The sequence below is a fragment of the Somniosus microcephalus genome, chromosome 23, assembly GCF_052327205.1.
Source record: "Somniosus microcephalus isolate GS21.2 chromosome 23, FLI_Smic_1.0, whole genome shotgun sequence".
Lineage (NCBI taxonomy): Eukaryota > Metazoa > Chordata > Chondrichthyes > Squaliformes > Somniosidae > Somniosus > Somniosus microcephalus.
This window is the reverse complement of record NC_141009.1, coordinates 10,545,706-10,569,543: the sequence shown is the minus strand read 5'-3', so window position 1 is coordinate 10,569,543 and position 23,838 is coordinate 10,545,706. Positions and strand designations below refer to the sequence as shown.

The 23,838-nt window shown below is 45.9% G+C and overlaps 1 protein-coding gene across 2 annotated transcripts in view; it reads left to right on the top strand.

The window, feature by feature from the left end:
- The window catches only part of gpsm1b (G protein signaling modulator 1b), a 306,395-nt gene that overhangs the window by 113,853 nt on the left and 168,704 nt on the right, over positions 1–23,838 (top strand). For both annotated transcript variants that reach the window (XM_085965373.1, XM_085965372.1), the window contains one exon: positions 18,145–18,287. In XM_085965373.1, the coding sequence (XP_085821499.1) occupies positions 18,145–18,287 (143 nt within the window). The remainder of the gene's footprint in view (positions 1–18,144; positions 18,288–23,838) is intronic.

Below are 23,838 nucleotides of genomic sequence, written 5' to 3'. Positions count from 1 at the left end.
TTTGCCATATGTGTTGAATTCTTGGCTTGAAGAACTAACCTCAAAGCTGCCTCCTTTCCTGAACCTGGCACTGAAGGTCAGGTCCCGCGATGCGCGTGTATTATGTTGGTGACATCACTGCGCCAATTGGGTACGTACGTCATTGTGTAATGTGCGAGACTAAAATGTTAGCCTGTCTTCCGGTGCTGTGTATTTCCAGCACTTTCAATTTGTATTTCTAAACCCACCTCTGGGGCACACCACCCTGCAGCGCAGTTGCGATGAACTGGTAATGCTATAATGGCGATGGATGTTGTTCTTGCTTGTTCCAGAGGTGGCGCTGTAACCTCCCTTGGCCTTTTGTAACAAACACAGCCAAGAAGACACTGGCCTATTAATTCCATTGACGGCAATGGAACTGAATCTCCAGCGCTGCGTATCCCGGGCGACCGATCCGCTACCGCCCGTTCTGCGCCACCGCCCGAGGCGAGTTTCTAGCCCATGAACCGTGAGCAACACCGCGGGAGGTCGCCGAGTCAGCGTGTCATTTCCTTGTGCCGTTAACTGTACTGGAGTATTAGAATCTAGCATGAGTATTTATTCCAGCCAGATGGGGGGAAAAAAACTGCATGTTTATCAACTAAAAATAAAACCGGCTGGTGTAATTTTTCTAAGCTTTCCTCAACCACTTGACATTATGCTTCAGTGACTGCTGTCGACCACAGTAAGAGAAAAATTCAAGGTGGCAACGCAATGAAGTCTGTAAATATTTTCATTTCTTCAAACAAAAATGGTCTACAAAAGGTCAAAAATCAGATTTTCTTAATAGATTTAACACTAGGGCAGTAACGTAAACCATTTATTTAAAAAAAAAAAAAAAATTGCTGAAAAAATTGGAAGGAGTGGAAGGGACAACTGACACATTGAAGTTCCTTCAATCGAAAACAAAAACTGGAGGATTAAATTATCCTCTTTGATTCTGGTAACCTTGTGAATTGTTCATGTAGCTTGTGCGGAGGATGTTCTGTAGGTTGCTATGGTGATATTCATTCTTCTCCTCATTATTATTTTCTCCCTGCATCTAAAATGCCTAACCTCGTCGCTCCCGATTACTGATCTGGAACAGTTTAGTTCAAACACTGGCGATGGGAGCAGAAGGAAACCCACTGTACACTCGCAGAGCGACACCATTGATGGTGTATTGCTTGTGTATGGTTAGGAGCTTGACAGGCCGTACACAGTTTTGCAGCTTCAGCAGATCTGTTAAGCACTGCACCTTTGATCAGCTGCCTACTGCAAAGTAATACCAGCGACAGAATGTGGAGTACTCAGCTTTTCATTAAATCCAGTCATTTGACGGTAATTGTGCATTAACTGTCAGCAGTTTCAAAAAGCATCCTTCTGTGGTCAAGGCCATATGAGGTCTATCAAAGCAATTCTGTTGTGTACTTCTCCGTCTGATCATAGAATGATACAGCACAAGAGGTCATTCGGCCCATCATACCTGTGCCGGCCCTTGGGTAGAGCTATCCAAGTAGTCCCACTCCCATGCTCTTTTCCCATAGCCCTGTAAAAAAAAAATTCCCTTCAAGCATTTATCCAATACAAAAGCAAGGAAATGATATAAAACTATATAAAACACTGGTTTGGCCCCAGCTGGAGTATTGTGTCCAATTCTGGGCACCACACTTTAGGACAGATGTGAAGGCCTAAGAGAGGGTGCAGAAAAGATTTACAAGAATGGTTCCAGGGATGAGGGACTTCAGTTACGTAGATAGACTGGGGAAGCTGGTATTGTTCTCCTTGGAGCAGAGAAGGTTGAGAGGGGATCTGATAGAGGTGTTCACAATCATGAGGGGTCTGGACAGAGTAGATAGAGAGAAACTGTTCCCATTGGCGGAAGGGTCGAGAACCAGAGGTGATTGGCAGAAGATCCAAAGACGATACGAGGAAAACTTTTTTACGCAGCGAGTGGTTAGGATCTGGAATGCGCTGCATAAAAGGGTGGTGGAGGCAGACTCAATCGTGGCTTTCAAAAGGGAATTAGATAAGTACTTGAAGGAAAGAAATTTGCAGGGCTACGGGGAAAGGGCGGGGGAGTGGGACTAGCTGAAGTGCTCTTGCAGAGAGCCGGCACGGGCTCGACGGGCCGAATGGCCTCCTACTGTGCTGTAACAAGTCTATGATTCTATTCTATGTGTGTTGGGCACTCATTCGCTGCCATGAGCTGGTAACCGCGGATTTGCAATGTTTACTTGCTCCACACAGTAGGTTGTGTTGTTCCCACCTAGTGGTGTTTTCCACAATGCTGAAGGACGATATCAGCTGCTGGAAGGTGTTAACCTCGAAGTCTAATCTGCAAAACCCACAAACAGGCAAGCAGTGCATCAAGAATTGGGCACACTAAAATGCTGTTTCCCAAATAACTGGAGGAGGAGAGGCAACCAGAGATGCAGGTGGCAGGGCGGGAGCCCCTCAAAGGCATCGGCTGTGGCACAGTTGGTAGCACTCTTGCCTCTGAATTAGAAGGTTGTGGGTTCAAGTCCCACTCCAGAGACATGACCACAAAATCTTGGCTGACACGCCATAGAATGGTTGTAGCACAGAAGGAGGCCATTCGGCCTGTCGAGCCCGTGCCGGCTCTCTGCAAGAGCACTTCAGCTCGTCCCACTCCCCCGTCCTTTCCCAGTAGCCCTGCAAATTTCTTTTCTTCAGATGCTTATCCAACTTCCTTTTGAAAGCCGTGATTGAATCTGCCTCCACCACCCTTTCAGGCAGTGCATTCCAGATCCTAACCACTCGCTGCGTAAAAATGTTTTTTCTTGCGTCGCCTTTGGTTCTTTTGCCAATCGCCTTGAATCCGTGTCCTCTAGTTCTCGACCCTTCTGCCAATGGGAACAGTTTCCCTCTATCTACACTGTCTAGACCCCTCATGATTTTGAACACCTCGATCAAATCTCCTCTCAATCTTCTTTGCTCCAGGCAGAACAGCCCCAGCTTCTCCAGTCTATCCACGTAACTGTTGTCCCTCATTCCTGGAGTCAATCTCGTAAATCTTTTCTGCACCCTCTCTCTAAGGCCTTCACGTCCTCCCTAAAGTGCGGTGCCCAGAATTGGATACAATACTTCAGTTGGGGCCAAACCAGTGTTTTATACAGGTCCATCATAATTTCCACACTTTTGTACTCTATACCTCCTATTCATGAAGCCCAGAATCACGTAAGCCTTTTAAACTGCTTTCTCAACCTGCCCTGCCACCTTCAACGATTTGTGCACACATACCCCCAGGTCTCTCTGTTCGTGCACCCCTTTCAGGATTGTACTCTTTAATTTATGTCCTCTCCTCATTCTTTCTACCAAAATGTATCACTTCACACTTTTCTGCATAATGTATCACTTCACACTTTTCTGCATTAAATTTCATCTGCCACGTGTCCGCCCATTTCACCAGTCTGTCTGTCTTCCTGAAGTCTATCACTCTCCTCCTCACTGTTCACTATACTTCCAAGTTTTGTGTCATCTGCAAATTTTGAAATTGTGCCCTGTACACCCACGTCCAAATCATTAATATATATCAAGAAAAGCAGTGGTCCTAGTACCGGCCCCTGGGGAACACCACTGTACACCTTCCTCCAGTCCGAAAAAACAACCGTTCACCACTACTCTCTGTTTCCTGTCATTTAGCCAATTTCACATCCATGCTGCCACTGTCCCTTTTATTCCATGGGCTTCAACTTTGCTGGCAAGCCTATTATGTGGCACTTTGTCGAACGCCTTTTGGAAATCCATGTACACCACGTCAACCGCATAACCCTCTCTGTTACCTCATCAAAAAACTCAATCAAGTTAGTTAAACACCACTTGCCTTTAACAAATCTGTGCTGGCTTTCCTTAATTAATCCCCACTTGTCCAGTGACTGTTAATTTTGTCTCTGATTACTGTTTCTAAAAGCTTCCCCACTGCCGAGGTCAAACTGACTGGCCTGTAGTTACTGGGTTTATCTTTACACCCTTTTTTTGAACAATGGTGTAACATTTGCAATTCTCCAGTCCTCTGGCACCACCCCATATCTAAGGAGGATTGGAATATTATGGCGAATACCTCCGTGATTTCCGCCCTCAATTCCCTCAGTGTCCTAGGATGCATCCCATCCACTCCTGGTGATTTATCTACTCTAAGTACAGCCAGCCTATCTAATACCTCCTCTTTATCAATTTTTATCCTATCCAGTATCTTCACTACCTCCTCTTTCACACTGACTTTGGCAACATCCTGTTCCTTGGTGAAGACAGATGCAAAGTACTCATTTAGTACCTCAGCCATGCCCTCGGCCTCCATGCGCAGGTCTCCTTTTTGGTCCCTAATCGGCCGCACCCTCCTCTTACTACCCTTTTACTATTTATATGCCTATAGAAGACTTTTGGATTACCTTTTATGTTGGCTGCCATTCTATTCTCATACCCTCTCTTTGCCCCTCTTATTTTCTTTTTCACTTCTCCTCTGACCTTTCTATATATTGCCTGATTCTCAGATGTATTTGCAACCTGACATCTGTCATATGCACTCTTTTTCTGCTTCATCTTACTCTCTATCTCTTTCGTCACCCAGGGAGCCCTGGCTTTAGTTGCCGTGCCTTTCCCCCTAGTGGGAATGTACCTCAATTGTACCTGAATTAATTCCTCTTTAAAGGCATCCCATTGTTCAATTACAGTTTTGCCTGCCAGTCTTTGATTCCAGGTTACCCGGGCCAGATCTGTTCTCATCCCACTGAAATTGGCCTTCCCCCGGTTAAACATTTTTACTCTAGATTGCTCCCTGTCCCTTTCCATAGCTAATCTAAACCTTATGATACTATGATCACTGTTCCCTAAATGTTCACCTACTGACACTTGCTCCACTTGACCTACCTCATTCCCCAGAACCAGATCCAGCAATGCCTCTTTCCTCGTTGGGCTGGAAATGTACTGATCAAGAAAGTTCTCCTGAACACAATTTAGAAATTCTTCCCCTTCTCTGCCCTTTACACTATTACGATCCCAGTCTATATTAGGATAGTTGAAGTCCCCCATTATTACTCTATAGTTCTTGCACCTCTCTGTAATTTCTCTGCAAATTTGCTCCTCCATATCTTTCCCACTAGTTGGTGGTCTATAGAATACACCTAGTAGTGTAATGGCACCTCTATTATTTCTTAACTCTAGCCATATAGATTCTGTCCTTGACCCCTCCAGGATATTCTCCCTCTCCAGCACTGTAACATTCTCCTTAACCAATACTGCCACACCACCTCCCATCTTTCCTTCCCTATCTTTCCTGAACACTTTATAACCAGGAATATTTAATAACCAATTCTGCCCTTTTTTGATCCCAGTCTTGACTATTGCCACAACATCATATTCCCATGTGGCTATTTGTGCCTGCAGCTCACTTACCTTGTTTACTACGCTTTGTGTGTTCACACACATACACTGCAAACCCATCTTAGACCATCCTGTATTCTCTCCTAGTTTGACCCCCCCAATACCTTACTATGTCTTACTTTAAATGCTCTCTACCTCTCCGAATCCTTTGAGCACTTTATTTCCCCTTTCTAATGTTACATCCTGGTACCCATCCCCCTGCCAAATTAGTTTAAACCCTCCCCAACAGCACGAGCAAACCTCCCCGCGAGGATATTGGTTCCAGCCCTGTTGAGGTGCAACCCGTCTGACCTGTACAGGGCCCACCTCCCCCAGAACCGGTCCCAATGCCTCAGGAATCTAAAGCCCTACCTCCTGCACCATCTCTCCAGCCACGCATTCATCTGCTCTAACCTCCTATTTCTATACTCACTAGCACGTGGCACCGGGAGTAATCCGGAGATTACTACCTTTTTGAGGTCCTGCTTTTTAATCTCTTTTTCCTAGCTCCCTGAAATCTGCCTGCAGGACCTCCTCCTTCTTTCTACCTATGTCATTGGTACCGATATGGATCACGACCTCTGGCTGTTCACCCTCCTGCCTCAGAATTTTCTGCAGCTGCTCAGTGACATCCTTGACGCTGGCAACAGGGAGGCAACATACCAACCTGGAGTCACGTCTGTGGCCGCAGGAACTCCTGTCCGCTGCCCACCTATCGAATCCCCTACCACTATTGCTTTCCCACTCCTCTTTCCCCTGCCCCCCCCCCCCCCCCCCCTGTACAGCTGAGCCACCCGTGGTGCCGCAGACTTGACTCTGGCTGTACTCCCCAGAGGAACCATCGCCCACACCAGTACTCAGAACAGAATACTGTTTGGAGAGCGAGATGCACTCAGGGGACTCCTGCACTACCTGCCTGGCCCTCCTCTTCTGTCCAGTGGTTACCCATTCCCTTTCTGCCTGCACACTCTTTATCTGCGGGGTGACCACCTCCTGAAACGTGCTATCCCCGAAGCTCTCAGCCTCGCGGATGCACCGCAGTGACGCCAGCTGCTGCTCAAGCTCCAAAACCCGGAGCTCGAGCTCCTCCAGCTGACAACACTTCCTGCACGCGTGGCTGTCCAGGACACGGGAAGTGTGCTGGGGTCCCCACATGGCACAGGAGGTGCATCCCGCGGGACTGAGCTGCCCTACCATGCCTTTACTTAATAGACTATTAACTAGAAACACTTACCAGCTACTCACCAATCAGCTCCTTCCCTGGTTGTGACATTACTTTAGCTGTTTTGCAGTTTTTGTTGTTTTCGCTGGCGGTACTCTGACTCCTCGCTGCCGCCGCTGCTCCGGTCTGCGCGCTCTCTTGGGGCTCCCGCTCAATTTATACTCGCTCTCCTGTGACGTCACTCCTTGTTTTTTGTTTTTTTAAAGTCGGTGCTCAGCTCCCTTTATGCTGCCGCTCCCGCTCAGCGGGAGTGCTGCACTGTCAGAGGTGCCGTCTTTTGGATGAAACATTAAACATCTTTCCCCTCTTGGGTGGATGTGAAAGGTCCCCTGGCACGATTTCAAAGAGCAGGGGCGTTCTCCCAATATTTATCCCTCAACCCAGATCACTAATTAAACAGATTATCTGGTCATTATCACGTTGCTGTTTGTTTGTGGGAGCTTGCTGTTTGCAAATTGTCAAATGCATTTCCTATGTTACAACAGTGACTAGACTTCAAAAGTACTTAATTTTCTATAAAGCGCTTTGGGACGTCTCAAGGTCGTGAAAGGCGTTGTAGAAATGCAAGTTCTTTTTCTGTAGAAGCAAGGAGGAGAAACAGTGTAAATGTCCCATATTGCATTATCTGCCCACTTGTATATGAATTTAGGAAAGGATATCCACTCATTGTGTACAAGCAGTATCACCATTGAGCGACGGCGTGTTCAAATTGAAATTGGTCTTTACAGCTGACAATGAATTACAATTGGGTAGGTTACACAGTCGGGTCTGCCGGACCTTTCTAATCAATGACGGTATTGTACGGCCTGATTTTGATTCAGCAGGTCCTAGAAGGAGGAACTCTTCTTTGACTTACTCCCGAACTGTTCATTCGGAGCCCCAGTAACTGCAGCCTGATTTCTTCCACCCATTCTCTCTGCAGGGTCAAACCCAGCAGACGGACAGTATCAGACTTCATATTGCCTAGGGATTTTCCAGTGTGTAGTCTCGGTCTGATGAGTGTACCATGGATAATTATACCCTCCATATCAGTTGCTCGATCACCGATGGAAATCTGCCATTACACAAGCCCTTGCGGTTTTCTGGTCACAAAGAATAATAGAATTCTGCACTACAATTAGCTACAGTTGAAGTAACATGCCAGTTTTGTTAAACAATGCGCTAGGTTTCTCTCGACTACCAGGTATATCAAGTGATTCACCATGAGCGTAACTGTTGAAGCACACATTGTGGAAAGTTCATGTCAGTCAGCATCTGAAAGGGGAAGATTGGTGTTTCAAGTGGCTGTCGCTGTATTCTAGATACAGTAACTACTTGCTTTCATGTAGTGACTTCAACATAAACATCCCACGGCACTTCAAGATGAGGGAACGGACGCCAAGCCATGAAAGGAGAGATAGGAGGAGTGACACGAGAGCTGGGTGTCACTATCTTTGGAATTCTCTACCCCAGAGGGCTGTGGATGCTGAGCCGTTGAGTATATTCAAGGCTGAGATCGATAGATTTTTGGGCTCTAGGGGAATCAAGGGATATGGAGATCGGGCGGGAACGTGGAGTTGAGGTCGAAGATCCGCCATGACCTCATTGACTGGCGGGGCAGGCTCGAGGGGCCGAATAGCCGACTCCTGCTCCTATTTTTTATGTCCCTGTATTGAAAAGGTTAATCCAGGCTGAGAGAGAAGTGGAAAGGCGTAGGGAGAAATTCCAGAGAGCAGGGCTGAAGCTGTTAAAGACTCTGACACCAGTTTTGGGTGGGTGGGGAAGCGGGGTTAGATGCATACAATGCTGCATTTTGAGAACCCAGCGGATGCAGGAGATATGGAGCTGGAAGAGGGCGGTGGCTAAAGCCATGGGCAGGGGCTTCAAAGGCCGAGGGGCTCGGGTATGGGGAAAAGCAGACAATGTGGTGGAGATGAAAGAAAGTGCTTGGTGATGGACAGGATGTGACTCGGCTTAAACAGGATGCTGAGGTTTCGCACAGTCTGGCTCAGCCCGAGTGAGTGGCTCAGGCGAGGGATGGCACGGGAGCAGACCTAGTGCCCGGTCCAAAGCAGCTATGGCTTTGATCGTCCCAATAGTCAGCTAGAGGAAGTGGAGGCTCATCCAAGATTCAATGTTGGGCAAGTAGTCTGACGACACAGAGGGGGTGGTCCTGGAGTTGAGGGAAGTCATGAGGTAGACTTGGGTATCATCAGCGTACACATGGAAGTTGATCCTATGTCTGTGGTTGATGTTGCCGAGGGTCAGCTTTTGGATGAGGAATGGGAGGGACCAAGATTAGATCCTTGGGGGGGAAACTCCGGATCTGACGAGAGAGGACACTGCTGCAGATGTGTTGGCTGCATTTGGATGCACACCGGCGCGGGGCTACACGAGGGTAGTCCAGTGGAGCTGGACCTTGGAGGAGGTTGGCATGGCCAGCTGCATCGGCAGACTGCAGAGAGGGTGAGGAGGACAAGGAGGGATGGGACAGCATGGCCACCAACACACACACTCACTGAGATAGCAGAGAGTAGCATAATGGTCTGCAATTGCCTGGGTGCTGCAGAAATGACGGCGTTTATCAATCACAAACCCTTCAGTTTCAGCCAACATGTTAAGCGCATCAGATGTTAGGAGGTGTGCCTTTAGCAGTAATTTGTCATTTCTAACTGATGATTGCAGTTAACATTTGTTTAACTGCCATCATTATCTGCACTCATTAAAATTAAGCCAAGTGAACGAATGCAGGCTGAGTAGAACCAAGCGCTGGAAGTGTACAATTGGATTCTTAACTAGCTAAGCTGAGCTTCCTGTGAGGAGGATGCCCTGAAACTCCAGTATGATTTGGACAGGTTGGGTGATTGGGCAGAAGCATGGCAGATGTAATATAATGTGGATAAATGTGAGGTTATCCACTTTGGTGGTTGAAATAAAGAGTAGATTGCCTTTCAAAAGCTAGGCTTTATTAACCTTAAAAAACCAGCAAGTACATGTTGAGCACCCAGTCTCAACCACTGTAGAAAACTGAATTTAAGATGGCCACCACAGGTCACATGGAATCAACTAACCAATAAGTTTACAGCATATATCTCAAGGCAGGAAAACAGGCAACCAATTACAATGCTTCTTATAAAACAAGAATAATCACCACATTCACCCCTCCTTTTAAAATATACTTCAACCTAGGTAGCCTTTACAGTTTACAATTAGTTATTTATGACTAGAGCAATACATGTATAATGCCTTCAACAATTTTAAAATTTTACTATTAATTTATTAATTATTTTAAAAGTCCATTTTTAATCGGTCGACCGGATATCTTGTTCGTGTCGACCTTCTTAGCCTTGATGGAGTTCCTTGCCCTCCCACACCAGGAGACACAGAAATATCTTCTGCAGGGAGGCTATCAATATTTCGGTTATCAACGGTTTCCGGATTGGAAGTCCCATTAGAAAGTAGACTGGGAGGGTCATGAACATCCATCGGGGGCAGACTAAGAGAATTGTAAGTGTCTGCAATAGGATTGGAAATGTTCGTAGTATCTGTGACGACATCAACATTATCTGAATTATGGCTATTGTTAATGTCCTCAGGAGAGGGCTGGCCACCACAAGGAGCTAAGTCTTAAACTGAAACCGTACTTTCTTTCCCATCTTGGAATCGAATGTGAGCATATTGGGAATTTGCCTCCAATAGCTCCATCTCCTCCACTAAAGGATCATACTTTGACAGTCTAACATGGCGTCGGAGCAGCACAGGTCCCTGCATAGTAAGCCATGAAGGTACCGAATATCCCGTAGTGGATCTCCGCGGATAGTTGAAGAGCCTTTCATGGGGAGTCACATTAGTAGCCGTTGAAAGCAATGATCTAATGGAATGCAGGGCATCAGGCAGTACCATTTCCCACTGTGTATTCTTAAGGTTCCGGGATGTCTAAGCCAACATAACTGCCTTCCAGATCACCCCATTGTATCGTTCGCACTGTCCATTACCCTGGGGATTATACGGGGTAGTTCTGCTAGTAGAAATTCCCCGACTCTGGAGGTATTCCTTCAACTGGGAAGACATAAAAGAACTTCCCTGATCCGAATGGATATACGCAGGCATCCCAAAGATGACAAAAAGTTGAGTCAGACATTTAATAACTGTAGCAGCTGATACATCTGCACAAGGAAAAGCAAAAGGGAACCTTGAAAACTCATCCACAACAGTAAATATATATCGATTCTGAGTCGTTGAAGGAAGAGGCCCCTTAAAATCAACGCTCAGGCGTTCAAAGGGAGAAGTAGCCTTTATAAGATGAGCTCGTTGAGGCTTAAAGAAATTCGGTTTACACCGGGCGCAGACAGAGCATGACGAAGTCATCCGCTTGACGTCTTCAACTGAAAAGGGCAAATTCTTACTGCGTACGAAGTGTATCATCCTCGTAACACCAGGATGGCACAAAGCATTATGAAGATTAATAAGCGTATCTCCGTGAAGCACAGAACAATAAGCCCTCGACAGCGCATCAGCGGCAACATTATCCTTCCCCGGACGATAGACTATATCGAAATGATAGCATGCCAACTCGATCCTCCACCTCATTATTTTATCATTCTTAATCTTTCCGAAATGTTTGACATCAAACATGAAGGACACAGATTTTTGGTCTGTTACTAACGTAAAATGTCGCTCAGATAAATAATGTCTCCATTTACGCAGTGCTTCTACTATTGCGTATGCCTCTTTCTCTATTGATGAATGTCTCTGCTCACTATTGCTCAGAGTACGTGAGAAAAAGGCCACAGGTCTTCCATTTTGGTTCAGGGTAGCCCCAATTGCAAAATCGGAAGCGTCCGTCTCAATCACAAAGGGAACCTGCTCATCAATAGAATGCACAACTGCTCCAAGGATATCCTTTTTAAGATTATCAAAACACATCCTGGCCTCCCATGATAGAGGATATGTCGTAACCCGAATAAGGGGCCGGATCTTCTGCGAGAAGTTTGCAATCCAATTAGAATAATAAGAAAACAGTCCAACAACTCGTTGCAAGGCCTTGGAATTAGTAGGGCAAGGTAACTCAATCAGTGGTCGCAGCCGTTCTGGATCTGGTTTAATCTTGTTTCCCGAGATAATATACCCCAGTAAATTTACCTCGGTGGTCGAAAAGATACACTTCTCTTTATTGAAAGTTAAGCCAACTTTTTCCGCAACTTGAAGGAATCTTTCTAGATTAAAATCGTGCTCCACCCTTGATTTGCCACACACTGTGATATCATCTAAATATGAGAAGGTGTCAGAGAGAGTTACCACTTATAAAAGCATCCATTGCCCGTTGAAAACAGGCGACACCGTTAGTAACACCAAAGGGTACTCGGCAAAACTGGTACAGCTTTCCGCCAGCTTCAAAGGCCGTATATGGTTTGTCCCTCTTAGCGATAGGAATCTGATGATAAGCACTATTTAGGTCAATAGTGCTAAAAACCTTATATTGAGATACTTTATTGATAAGCTCATCAATCTTAGGCAGGGGGTACGCATCTAATTGAGTATACCTGTTAATAGTTTGAGAGTAGTCTATCACCATTCGCTTCTTATGTCTCTCATTAGTGGTGACAACTACCTGTGCCCGCCAGGGCGAAAAACTAGGTTCAATGATTCCTTCCGATAAAAGACGTTGAACTTCAGAACTAATAAATTCTTTATCCTGACTGCTATACCTTCTTGACTTGGTAGCAATTGGCTTACAGTCCGGCATCAAATTGGAAAAAAGTGATAATGGAGAAATGAATAAAGAAGTTAATCCACAAATAGACAAAGGTGGCTTGGTTCCTCCGAAAGAAAGACTGAGGGACTCATGTAATTGAAGCACATCATGACCAATCAAAATGTCCGCACAGAGATTAGACAGAACGGATAGGCGTATATCAGTATACGTATTACCTAGGAGCATTACTTTCACAAGGCAACAACCAGCTACTTGAGGTGAGAGTCGTCTGAGCCATACACACCTGATAGGAAACAGGCGAAATTTTCAAACGCTTCTCCCTCACAAACTGAAGACTTATAAAGCTCTCAGTACTGCCCGTATCTATAAGGGCCTTCACTTCTAACCCATTAACTTGGGCCATAACTATAGCTTTGTTTAGGCCATGGGAAAAGGCGGCAGAAACTGATGCAATAAACGCCCTATCTAAAGGCTGAATGGTCGCAGAGGAGGCAACCGATTTGCAAACACGTGCATAATGACCTCCCTTGCCGCATTTACTACACACAGCCTCCCGGGCAGGGCACTTCAGACGGGGGTGCCGGGCGTTCCCGCAAAAATAACACTTCTGAATCCTAGAGGCAACAGCTGCCGAAGTAGAAACTGTTTCGGAATCTGGTAAACCACTCCTATTAAATCCACGTAACTCCCTTTCATCCGGAACTGCCGAAACCACGGTCGCAGGCCGATCAAAAAGAGCATAAGAATCCGAACTTCTCTGAGCCAAATCAAATGTAGAGGCTTGCTCAAAAGCACTCTTAAGATCCAAAGTCTTATTTTCTAATAACCGCTGACGAATTGATCTAGACAGTAATCCATTAATAAATGCATCCCGTACCGACTCTTCCTTATGTTCTTCTGCAGACACAGCCTTATAATTACAGTTAGCACCAAGGTGCCGGAGTGCTTGTAAATAAGCATCCAAGGATTCTCCCGCCTGCTGCCTACGGGCAGATAAAAGGTGACGTGCAAATACCTCATTTTTGGGTTTAACAAATTTTTTTTCCAACGTAGCAATAGCCAATTCATAAGTTTCACAGTCCAAAATATACTTATACACATCCGGAGCAATGTAGTTGATTAGTATATCCAACTTATTCAGAGATTGCTGATCCAACACACCCAAAAAGTTTTTAAATGTACGATACCAATGTTTCCATTGATCATCCACTCCTGCAGAATTAGGGTCAGCATTAAATCGTTCCGGTCGAAGATATCGTTCCATTATAGCAAAAGGTTAATAAATTGAAATAAAGAGTAGATTGCCTTTCAAAAGCTAGGCTTTATTAACCTTAAAAAACCAGCAAGTACATGTTGAGCACCCAGTCTCAACCACTGTAGAAAACTGAATTTAAGATGGCCACCACAGGTCACATGGAATCAACTAACCAATACGTTTACAGCATATATCTCAAGGCAGGAAAACAGGCAACCAATTACAATGCTTCTTATAAAACAAGAATAATCACCACAGTGGTAAAAACAGGAAGGCAGATTATTATCTGAATGGCAATAGATTGGGAGAAGGGGAAGTGCAACGAGACCTGGGCGTCCTTGTGCACCAGTCGCTGAAGGTAAGCATGCAGGTGCAGCAGGTGGTTAAGAAGGCAAATGGTATGTTGGCCTTCGTAGCAAGAGGGTTCGAGTACAGGAACAAGGATGTCTTGCTGCAGTTGTACAGGGCCTTGGTGAGACCACACCTTGAATATTGTGTGCAGTTTTGGTCGCCTTATCTGAGGAAGGATGTTCTTGCCATGGAGAGGGTGCAGCGAAGATTCACCAGGCTGATACCTGGGATGGCAGGAATGACGTACGAGGAGAAATTGGGTCGATTGGGCTTGTGCTCGCTGGAGTTTAGAAGAATGAGAGGGGATCTCATTGAAACTTATAAAATTCTGTCAGGACTAGACAGACTAGATGCAGGAAGGATGTTCCCGATGGCGGGGGAGTCCAGAACCAGGGGTCACAGCCTAAGGATAAGGGGTAAGCCATTTAGGACTGAGATGAGGAGGAATTTCTTCACCTAGAGAGTGGTGAACCTGTGGAATTCTCTACCACAGTGGGCAGTGGAGGCCAGTTCATTATATATATATTCAAGAAGGAGTTGGATATATTTCTTAAGGCTAAAGGGATCAAGGGATATGGGGAGAAGGCAGGGACAGGGTACTGAATTTGGATGATCTCATTGAATGGCGGAGCAGGCTCGAGGGGCCGAATGGCCTACTCCTGCTCCTATCTTCTATGTTTCTTCTATGTTTCCGACCCCATAGTCTCTCCATCACCAAGATTGCCTACTTCCACCTCCGTAACATTGCCTGTCTCCGCCCCGCCTCAGCTCATCTGCGGCTGAAACCCTCATCCATGCCTTTGTTACCTCTAGACTTGACTCTTCCAACGCACTCCTGGCCGGCCTCCCACCCTTGCACCCTCCATAAATTTGAGCTCATCCAGAATTCTGCTCGTGTCCCAGCTTGCACCAAGTCCCGTTCACCCATCGCTCCTGTGTTCGCTGATCTACATTTGGCTCCCGGTCCGGCAACGCCTCGATTTTTAAAATTCTCATCCTTGTTTTCAAATCCTTCCGTGCTGCCGCCACTCCCTATCTCTGTAATCTCCTCCAGCCCCACACCCCTCTTGCGCATCCCCGATTTTCATCGCTCCACCCTTGGTGGCCATGCCTCCAGCTGCCTGGGCCCTCAGCTCTGGAATTCCCTCTCTGCCTCTCCTCCTTTTAAGATGCTTCTTAAAACCTACCTCACCTGGCCGAATATCTCTTTATGTGGCTTGGTGTCAAATTTTGTTTAATAATCGCTCCGGTGAAGCACCTTGGGACATTTTACTACGTTAAAGGTGCTATAGAAATGCAAGTCGTTGTTGGTTAGCTCGGAGTTCTGAAGAGTGTCTCCACCCTGGCTGCATGTATCCAGCAATTTGTGTTTTTGTTTCACATCGTAAGGATTGTTATTCCTCTCATTTTCCGCCAAAACGGACAGTGCTTTGGTGGTTAAGAAGTCTCTACCTTGGCTTTGAGCTCGTTCTCGGAGGAATACCATCTGCTGAAGTAACTTGATGAATAACAGTGGAAAAAATTAATTTGTACATTTTTTCCTCCCCACATTGATGGCAATTAATTAATGATGCATTTGTAGGCAAAGGTATGATATTCTGAGAGCTCATGTATTTGCTTTATATATGGTTTGGCAACATAGATGATTTGATAAACTGAAGCTTCTCTCGAAATCACTGGAGAGCCCTGTCTGTGTCTGTTTTTATGGATGAAGGGTTAAAGGATTCCATTGCAGTGTGTCTGTTCTGCATCATTGAGGATATCTGTGCTTTGAATGTTATCTGTCTGCATATTGACTGCTTTTGACCTCTGATTGTTAATGTAGTCCTAACTCTTGAGTTTTTTTTAAATGAGCATTTTTTCTGATTAAGCATTAAATTCCGATAACTTCATGGGGGGTTGGGGGTGGGGGAGGTGCAAGAACTGGCTCGCAGGCATTACTGAGCACAGTATACCTCCTATAGTAACTCGCAGTGCAGAAGGTAGTAGAGTGTTTAACACAAAGGCAAGATTGATAATCACATTGGCCCAGATATTCCGATCGCTGGCCTCCCGCGGGCAGAGGGCTGCGATCTGGAAAAATCTGCACCCTTACCCGAGGTGCTCCCGGGACTCGCACACTTCCACTCCTGGGCCTCTCCAAACTCCAAGTGCGCAGGGGCCACGTATCCCAGAGGTGCAGGCGGTTCGCAGCGTCCCTGGGATCACGTGGGCCACGGGGAGCCAATCAGAGAAGGGAATCTCCCTTCATACACTTGACAGGAAGACCTGTCAAATATATGAACGGAGATCACCCCCAAAAACATAGTAAAACTTTAAATACACTTTTTTTAATCACATTTTTTAAGTGACTTGAAATTACAATAAATTAACTATTTTAAACAAAAATGTAAATTTTTGAAAAAAATAAAATGTTTTACAGGGCTAAAAATAAACTTACCTTTTTAAAAAGTACCTGTTTTTAAATGATAAATCAGTGAAAAAGTTTTTTTTTTTTTTTTAACTTTTTTCAACTCTTATCCTGATAAAAGTAGGCCTTGCGCCTGCTTTTACCAGGCGCAAGAATTGTAAGGGTTTTCTGCGGGCAGAGGGTCTCCAAAAAGCGGAACTATGCGCCCACAGAGGCCCTTCTCCCGGGCAGGCGGAGGATCTGTCGAGAGCTTTCTTGACCGATCGGAAATGCCGGTTTCCAGTGCATGCCTAAAACCAGCATTTCCCATGTCTCTATGTGGTGGGTACACAGCGCGTACACACCCGTAGGGATCAGAATATCCGGCCCATTATATCCATCTAAGTTTCAGCCTTGTCCTAATACACCTCCCAACGCTACGAATTGCGAAGGCAAAATACTGCGGATGCTGGAAATCTGAAATAAAAACAGAAAATGCTGAAAATACTCAGCAGGTCAGGCAGCATCTGTGGAAAGAGGAACTGCGTCAACGTTTCAGGTCTGTGACCCTTCGTCAGAAATTGTTGAACTCCGGACCACCGGACTCGACAGCGAGTTCAACAATTTCAGAACGTAATCACCGCTCCCATTTTTTCGGACAGCAGGTGCTGGTAATGATTCAGCTGTTGGCATTTACACCTCCCCCAGACCCATCTTTTTGTTTCTTCACTTGTCCCATTACCACCCCCATTTGCCTTGCACCGTCATCCCTTTTGTCATTTACTCACCCCTGCCTTCCGCCCGATCACAGGCCTCCCCTTTTTGTTCTTTCTTCCCCACTTTCCCTGCACCTGCACTCACTTAAAACCTGTTAAATCTCTAACGTCGTCCAGTTCTGACGAAGGGTCATCGAGCTGAAACGTTAACTCTGTTTCTCTCTCCGCAGATGCTGCCTGACCCACTGAGTGTATCCAGCATTTTCTGTTTATTTTGCTACTACAGGAAACTCTTTGGTATCTGGCACCGACGGGTTGCCGGTTAATCAAAAGTTCCGGATGACGGGGAGGGTTATCTACCGAGGCTATTTTTAACAAAGAAAAATAAAAAAAACCAAGAAATGTGCAGTATACAGTAATTGGGTACTCACCTACAGAATGTTGTGTTAAATGGATGGTGGAAGATGCTTGATTAAGTACAGTACTGCCAGTTGAGGGTAGTGCAATGCAATGACTACCAGCAGCGTGGGAGACACACAGTGCCCCTGTAAAATGGCGGATCAGAAGAGACTACCGGCAGCGCGGGAGAGTCAGACTCCTGTTATTGAGGTGTTCCGACTTCCGACAGCGCCAAGAAGCCGAGTAGTGGCAGTTTGGAGAACTACCCCCACTGACTAACTCAGCCACCGCGGGAGACTCGGACTCGGCAACATTGCCGGTTATTGAGGTGTTGTTTTCGGAGTGAGAATTTTGCCAGTTAATAGAGAATTCCGGATATTTAGGTGCCGTTTAAACGAGAGTTTCCTGTAATTGGAATCCACTCTCTGTACAATTTGCGGAAAACCAGTCAAATAATTTGTAAAGCGTGCATTGAATTTCCTGCTCGTGTTCCTGATATTGTCACATTTATTTTCCATTGGATGTACTTCTGTAAGGAAAAACCGGGAAAGCCGTCATGCTGTGTGTAGCCTTGCGCACTGTTCTTTTTTCCTGCAGTCCCACACTTAACTGGGCACTGGAGAAATTCATTTTTCTCTTCCATGTGTATCAGATTTTTTTTTTGCCTCAATTATTAACCATGATTTTGAAAAGCCAATGTTCATCCCATCAACCTTCTCGTTACTCTCTCCCATCTAGGTTGGTGAAGCGCGAGCCCAGTACAATATTGGGAATGTTTTCCATGCCAAAGGGAAGCAGCTGTCCTGGCTCGTGGCCCATGAGTCTGGAGACTTGCCCGATGAAGTGAGGGAAACCTTGGAGAAGGCCACCGAGTACTATGAGTGAGTAAAGCAGCATCTGCACATCCAGCCTGCAAATTAAACACTTGGGAGGAAGGAGCGGCAATCAAAACTGATGTTCAACATGTGTTCTGGCTACCCATGAGGAACATGCAATGCATACACAGCACTCCTGCTGCTCATACAGCGAAGACCCCATGAGGATATTGTGGGGTTTTTTCTATTAAAACTTCCTGACTCCATAAAGACAACACGTTATATGCACTGACTCCAGACCTCATCATAGAATAACTGCATACCCTAAGCACGATACCGAGAGCCCCTAAGCACGATACCGAGAGCCCCCTAAGCACGATACCGAGAGCCCCCTAAGCACGATACCGAGAGCCCCCTAAGCACGATACCGAGAGCCCCCTAAGCACGATACCGAGAGCCCCCTAAGCACGATACCGAGACCCCCTCTAGAATTTCTGAATCCAAGCAATTTATGTAAATTAGGAACAATAAATGGTCCCAAAACCGTGGTATGACGCACCTCACTCAGTACCCCCCAACTCTGATATAACTCCTCCAATGAGATCTCACTGTATCCTACCCTATGGCCTGTTTCTTATCCATTCTCGAGCTTTACCCTTGATGGTTTTGAGTTTTAACTAAAAGCCTTTCGTGTTGAACTTGATGATTAAAACCTTTTGTAAGTCAGGGTGCACCACTTTGTTGGACTTTCCGCAATCCACTTGGGTTGTCATTGAAATGATGGCATTGAAGCATTTTGTTGGGAAGCAGGGAGTTTTATCAAGTAATACTCGTGTGTGCAACTTAAATACTGAAATGTCCAATAATGCCTCACGCAATGAAGCCCTTTTTAAATGCAGTGACTTTTTATGCAGCATCAGCTGTGTCCCGCATAATACAAGTGAGATAAATGACCTGTTGGTTTGTTTTTGGTGGTCTTGCATGAGAGAAGAACGTTGGTCAGAACAATGGAATACTATACAAAAAGAAAATACTGCAGATGCTGGAAATCTGAAATAAAAACAGAAAATGCTGGAGATACTCAGCAGGTCAGGCAGCATCTGTGAAGAGAGAAACAGAGTTAACGTTTCAGGTCGATGACCTTTCGTCAGAACTGGAAAAAAGCAGGAAATGGAACAGATTGTTAAGCAAGTGTAGGGGCTGGGAAAGCGGGGAGGGGAGGAAAGAACAAAAGGGAAGGTCTGTGATAGGATAGAAGGCGGGAGAGATTAAGAGACATTCAAGGCAAAAGGAATACAGATAGACTATCCTTTATCCGAAAACCTCGGGACCAGCCGAGTTTCGGATAAAGGAGAATTTCGGATTTCGGAAGGTGGGTCCGCGGGGGGGTCGGCGGGGGGTCGTGCGCACGACTTACGCTGACGCTCAGCGTAAGTCAGTCGGGGCCGGCGGGGGTCGGGGCCGGCGGGGTCCGCGGGGGGGTCGGCGGTTGGCGGGGTCGGCGGTTGTCGGGGCCGGTGGGGTCGGCGGTTGTCGGGGCCGGCGGGGTCCGCGGGGGGGGTCGGCGGTTGTCGGGGTCCGCGGGGGGGTCGGTGGTTGTCGGGGCTGGCGGGGTCGACGGGGTCCACGGGGGGGTCGGGGCTGGCGGGGTCGGCGGTTGTCGGGGCCGGCGGGGTCCGCGGGGGGGGTCGGCGGCTGGCGGGGTCGGCGGGGGGTCGTGCGCACGACTTACCCTTTATCCGAACTTCCGAAACCGGAACCCTCTAAAAACCGAAGGTTTTTTCGTTCGTACGCACGACTTACGCTGAACGAAAAAACCTTTGGTTTTTAGAGGGTTTCGGTTTTCGGAAGTCCGGATAAAGGGTAGTCTACCTGTACTATAAATCTTTAATGTCCATCGGAACATGAAGACTACTCTCTGCCCCCCTTAGACTCTGCGTTAGATCATCGAATCATACAGCACAGAAGGAGGCCATTCTGCCCATCGTGCCTGTGCCAGCTCTCTGAAAGAGCCATCCAATTAGTCCCACTCTCCCGCTGTTTCCTCCTAGCCCTGCGATTTGATTTCCTTTTCAAGTATATATCCAATTCTATGATCCGAGATCCATGCTGTATCTAACTTGGAAGCACTTGATGCTGACATTGTGTATCCAGTGTAGAAAATGCGCCTCGCTGCCTTGGTGACACGTGACAGAAAAATTCACAAAAATCATTGTTTTTTTAAATTTTATAGTTTGTTTGTTTTCTCTCCAGCCAACGGTCTAAAACTATTTTTGTTTCCAAAAACTCTCTTGGATTTTATAACAAAAACAGGTCAAGTCTAAAGACCATGCTCTGAAGATACCAACACTCTCTTGCTTTCTAATATAAATCAAGGACACTGGCTGCCGTTCAGAGAGTCTGTTAAAATTTATCTTTTTGAAACGTGCAGTGCGCACAGAATGCATTTCCATTGAGGTCGTGGATTTAAATTTAAGCTCACATTTGTAACCGTTCTCAGGTGATACACACATGCGGTGTATCTCGCTGCACTCCGTAAACTTGAGCTCATCCAAAAATCTGCTGCCCATGTCCCAACTCGCACCAAGTCCCGTTCACCCATCGCCCCCCATGTGCTCGCTGCGCTACATTGGCTTCCGGTCCAGCAACCCCTCGATTTTTAAAACTCTCGATCCTTGTTTTCAAATCCCTCCGTGGCCTCACCCCCCCCCCCCCCCCCCCATCGCTGTAACCTCCTCCAGCCCCACAACCCCTCCGAGATCTCTGCGCTCCTCCAATTCTGGCCTCCTGCTTGTCCCTGGTTTTCAATGCCCCCCCCACCATCGGCGGCCATGCCTCCAGCTGCCTGGGCCCTGAGCTCTGGAATTCCCTCCCTAAATCTCTCCACCTTTTAAGATGCTCCTTAGCACCTCCCTCTTTGACCAAGCTTTTGGACACACATCCTAATATCTCCTTATGTGGCTCGGTGTCAAATTTTGTTTGATGATCGCTCCTGTGAAGCTTCTTGGGACGTTTTACTAGTTAAAGACGCTATATAAATTCAAGTTGTTCTTGTGGAATATGTCTGAAAGTGGCAGATTTCGGACGACAGTGGGATAACTTGCTCCATTAGAAGAGCACTGAGGTGATTCAGACAGATGTTTGAGCAACTACACTTCTTTTTAAAAAGTATTTCCTTGACGATAAAGCGCACTGGGGGGCATTCCAAGAATGTGAAAGGCCCCATATAAATACAAGTTTGTTCATTCTGGTTCCTTTCTTTCTTTCACTGCCCCAAATTCACCTTTCCTTTCTCGTTTCCATTTTCTTCCTCTTGCTTCGTGTTGGGTGAAAATCCCCAACCTGGAGCCTCCTTCAGATGGGAGGACAGGCGAGCCAAGGCCAGGGATTATTGCAGCAACGCCAACAGATAGTGGGCACGCAGTGTGAGAAGCAGGTTTCTCAGCTCGCCAAGGTTATCGTAAAAACCAGAAGATAAAAGGGTGAAAGGGAAACCATTCAACCATCTGTTGCAGTGGAGGAGGAGGCAATTGTTTGAACTGCTGTTCCAAGCATCTATTCAATTATCCACCAACATATTTAAGAGTATATACTCTAACCTGTTTACTTCAGATTTTTACATTGTTTTGCTTTTTAAGAAAAAACAAATCAGCGTTCACTGCATGAGGTGATGCATCTGTTGTATAAATCCTTAATTCTACAGTACGTGAGAAATTGTTCTTAATGCCTTGGCCTATATTACATTAGAATTTACAGCACAGAAACAGGCCATTCAGCCCATCTGGTCTATGCCAGTGTTGGTGTTCCACATGAGCCTCCTCCCACCCCTCTTCATCTAACCCTATCAGCATAACTTTCTATTTCTTTCTCCCTCATGTGTTTATCCAGCTTTCCCTCAAATGGATCTGTACTTCCTGATCTTAGAGCAGAGAAGGTTGAGAGGAGATTTGATAGAGGTATTCAAAATCACGAGAGGTCGAGACAGAGTAGATAGAGAGAAACTGTTCCCGTTGGTGGAAGGATCGAGAACCAGAGGACACAGATTTAAGGTGATTGGCAAAAGAACCAAAGGCGACATGAGGAAAAACTTTTTTACGCAGCGAGTGGTTAGGATCTGGAAGGGTGGTGGAGGCAGATTCAATCGTGGCTTTCAAAAGGGAACTGGATAAGTACCTGAAGGAAAAAAAATGTGCAGGGCTACGGGGAAAGGGCGGGGGAGTGGGACTAGCTGAAGTGCTGTTGCAGAGAGCTGGCATGGGCTCGACGGGCCGAATGGCCTCCTTTCTGTGATTTATATGATCCTGGTGCAGTCAAGTTTCAGCTTCAGCTTTATACATGTTCATCTATTTTTAATACCCAAATCAGGTCTCGTTCACTTTTTTAAAAATTTCCCTCGTGAGAATAATCTGACTTTCCAAATACACCAATCCAAGTATAGCATCACTCAGTTTACTTTGCTAATTATTACCTCGTTCTGTGCAAGTTGTTTCTAAGCTACTTCAAATAGCGCACCTTGATTCTTTGATTCACCTTCTGCAAGGTCAGAACCTTCATTCTGTGGCCATTTTCACGCATGCAGTTCTTTATATTCATCACTTTAAATCTCTTTTTTTGTTGCCTTTAATGGTGCTCTACCAACCGCTAAATTGGTCTAACTCCCCGTGCGAAGGTGAAGAAATAAAATTTATTCAACCAATTGTAAATCTTTGGAAAATGTGGATTTTCTTTTTTTTCCCCCCACGATTGTTGATTATGGACTGATTTCTTGGGAAACCCATCTCTTCGCTATTGCCAAGTTTAATTGATGTTCTTTTGCATCCATTCATGTCTTCCATTGCCGTGGCAGTTTAAAAAAAATGAGATTCCTCTCTTGATCCACAAGACTCTGAAGAGAGTCTTATCAAATACTTTTTAAAAATTCAATATCAGCTGCTCTGCCCTTGTCCAATAATACTGTGGCATCCTCAGAAACCCCCCAATAGGCTTCTTGCTCCCTTCCCGAAGTTCCTGCTGTGGTCATCTTCAACTCCATTGATGGCACTCAATAGCATTCTTTAAAATACGACTTCAGTATTCGGTTAACTGTTACATGAACTGATTTGTAATCCTAATTCGTGTTTCTTGGGACCTTTTAACACCCTTCTTTCTAACAAACTACAGGAGATTTTGGTGCAGCTCTTCATACCCTCAGTAGCGCACTATCATTTGGAACTTTCAACTGCACTATGGCCCTGAATTTGCGATCGGAGGCCTTCCGCGGGGGAAATGCCTCCGATCTACAAATATAATTGCCCGCGTACCGGGAGGTATGGAGACTCGCGGCCCTGGGCCTCTCTGGGTACCCGTGGGCAGAGGCCCTCGTATCCCAGGGGAGCAGGCGGATCGCAAGCGCCCCTAGGATCACGTGCGCTGGCCCAATGACTGAAAGAAGGGAATCCCCATTCATGGTTATAGGGATTCCGTATATACGGAAACTCCATAAGTATAAATGGGAATACCCCAAAAAATACATCTACAAGTCAAATACATTTTTAAAAAATTACATATTTAAAATGCCATTTAATTAAATATTTAGGGGCTAAAAATAAACTTACCTTATTGTACAGGTTTTTTAATG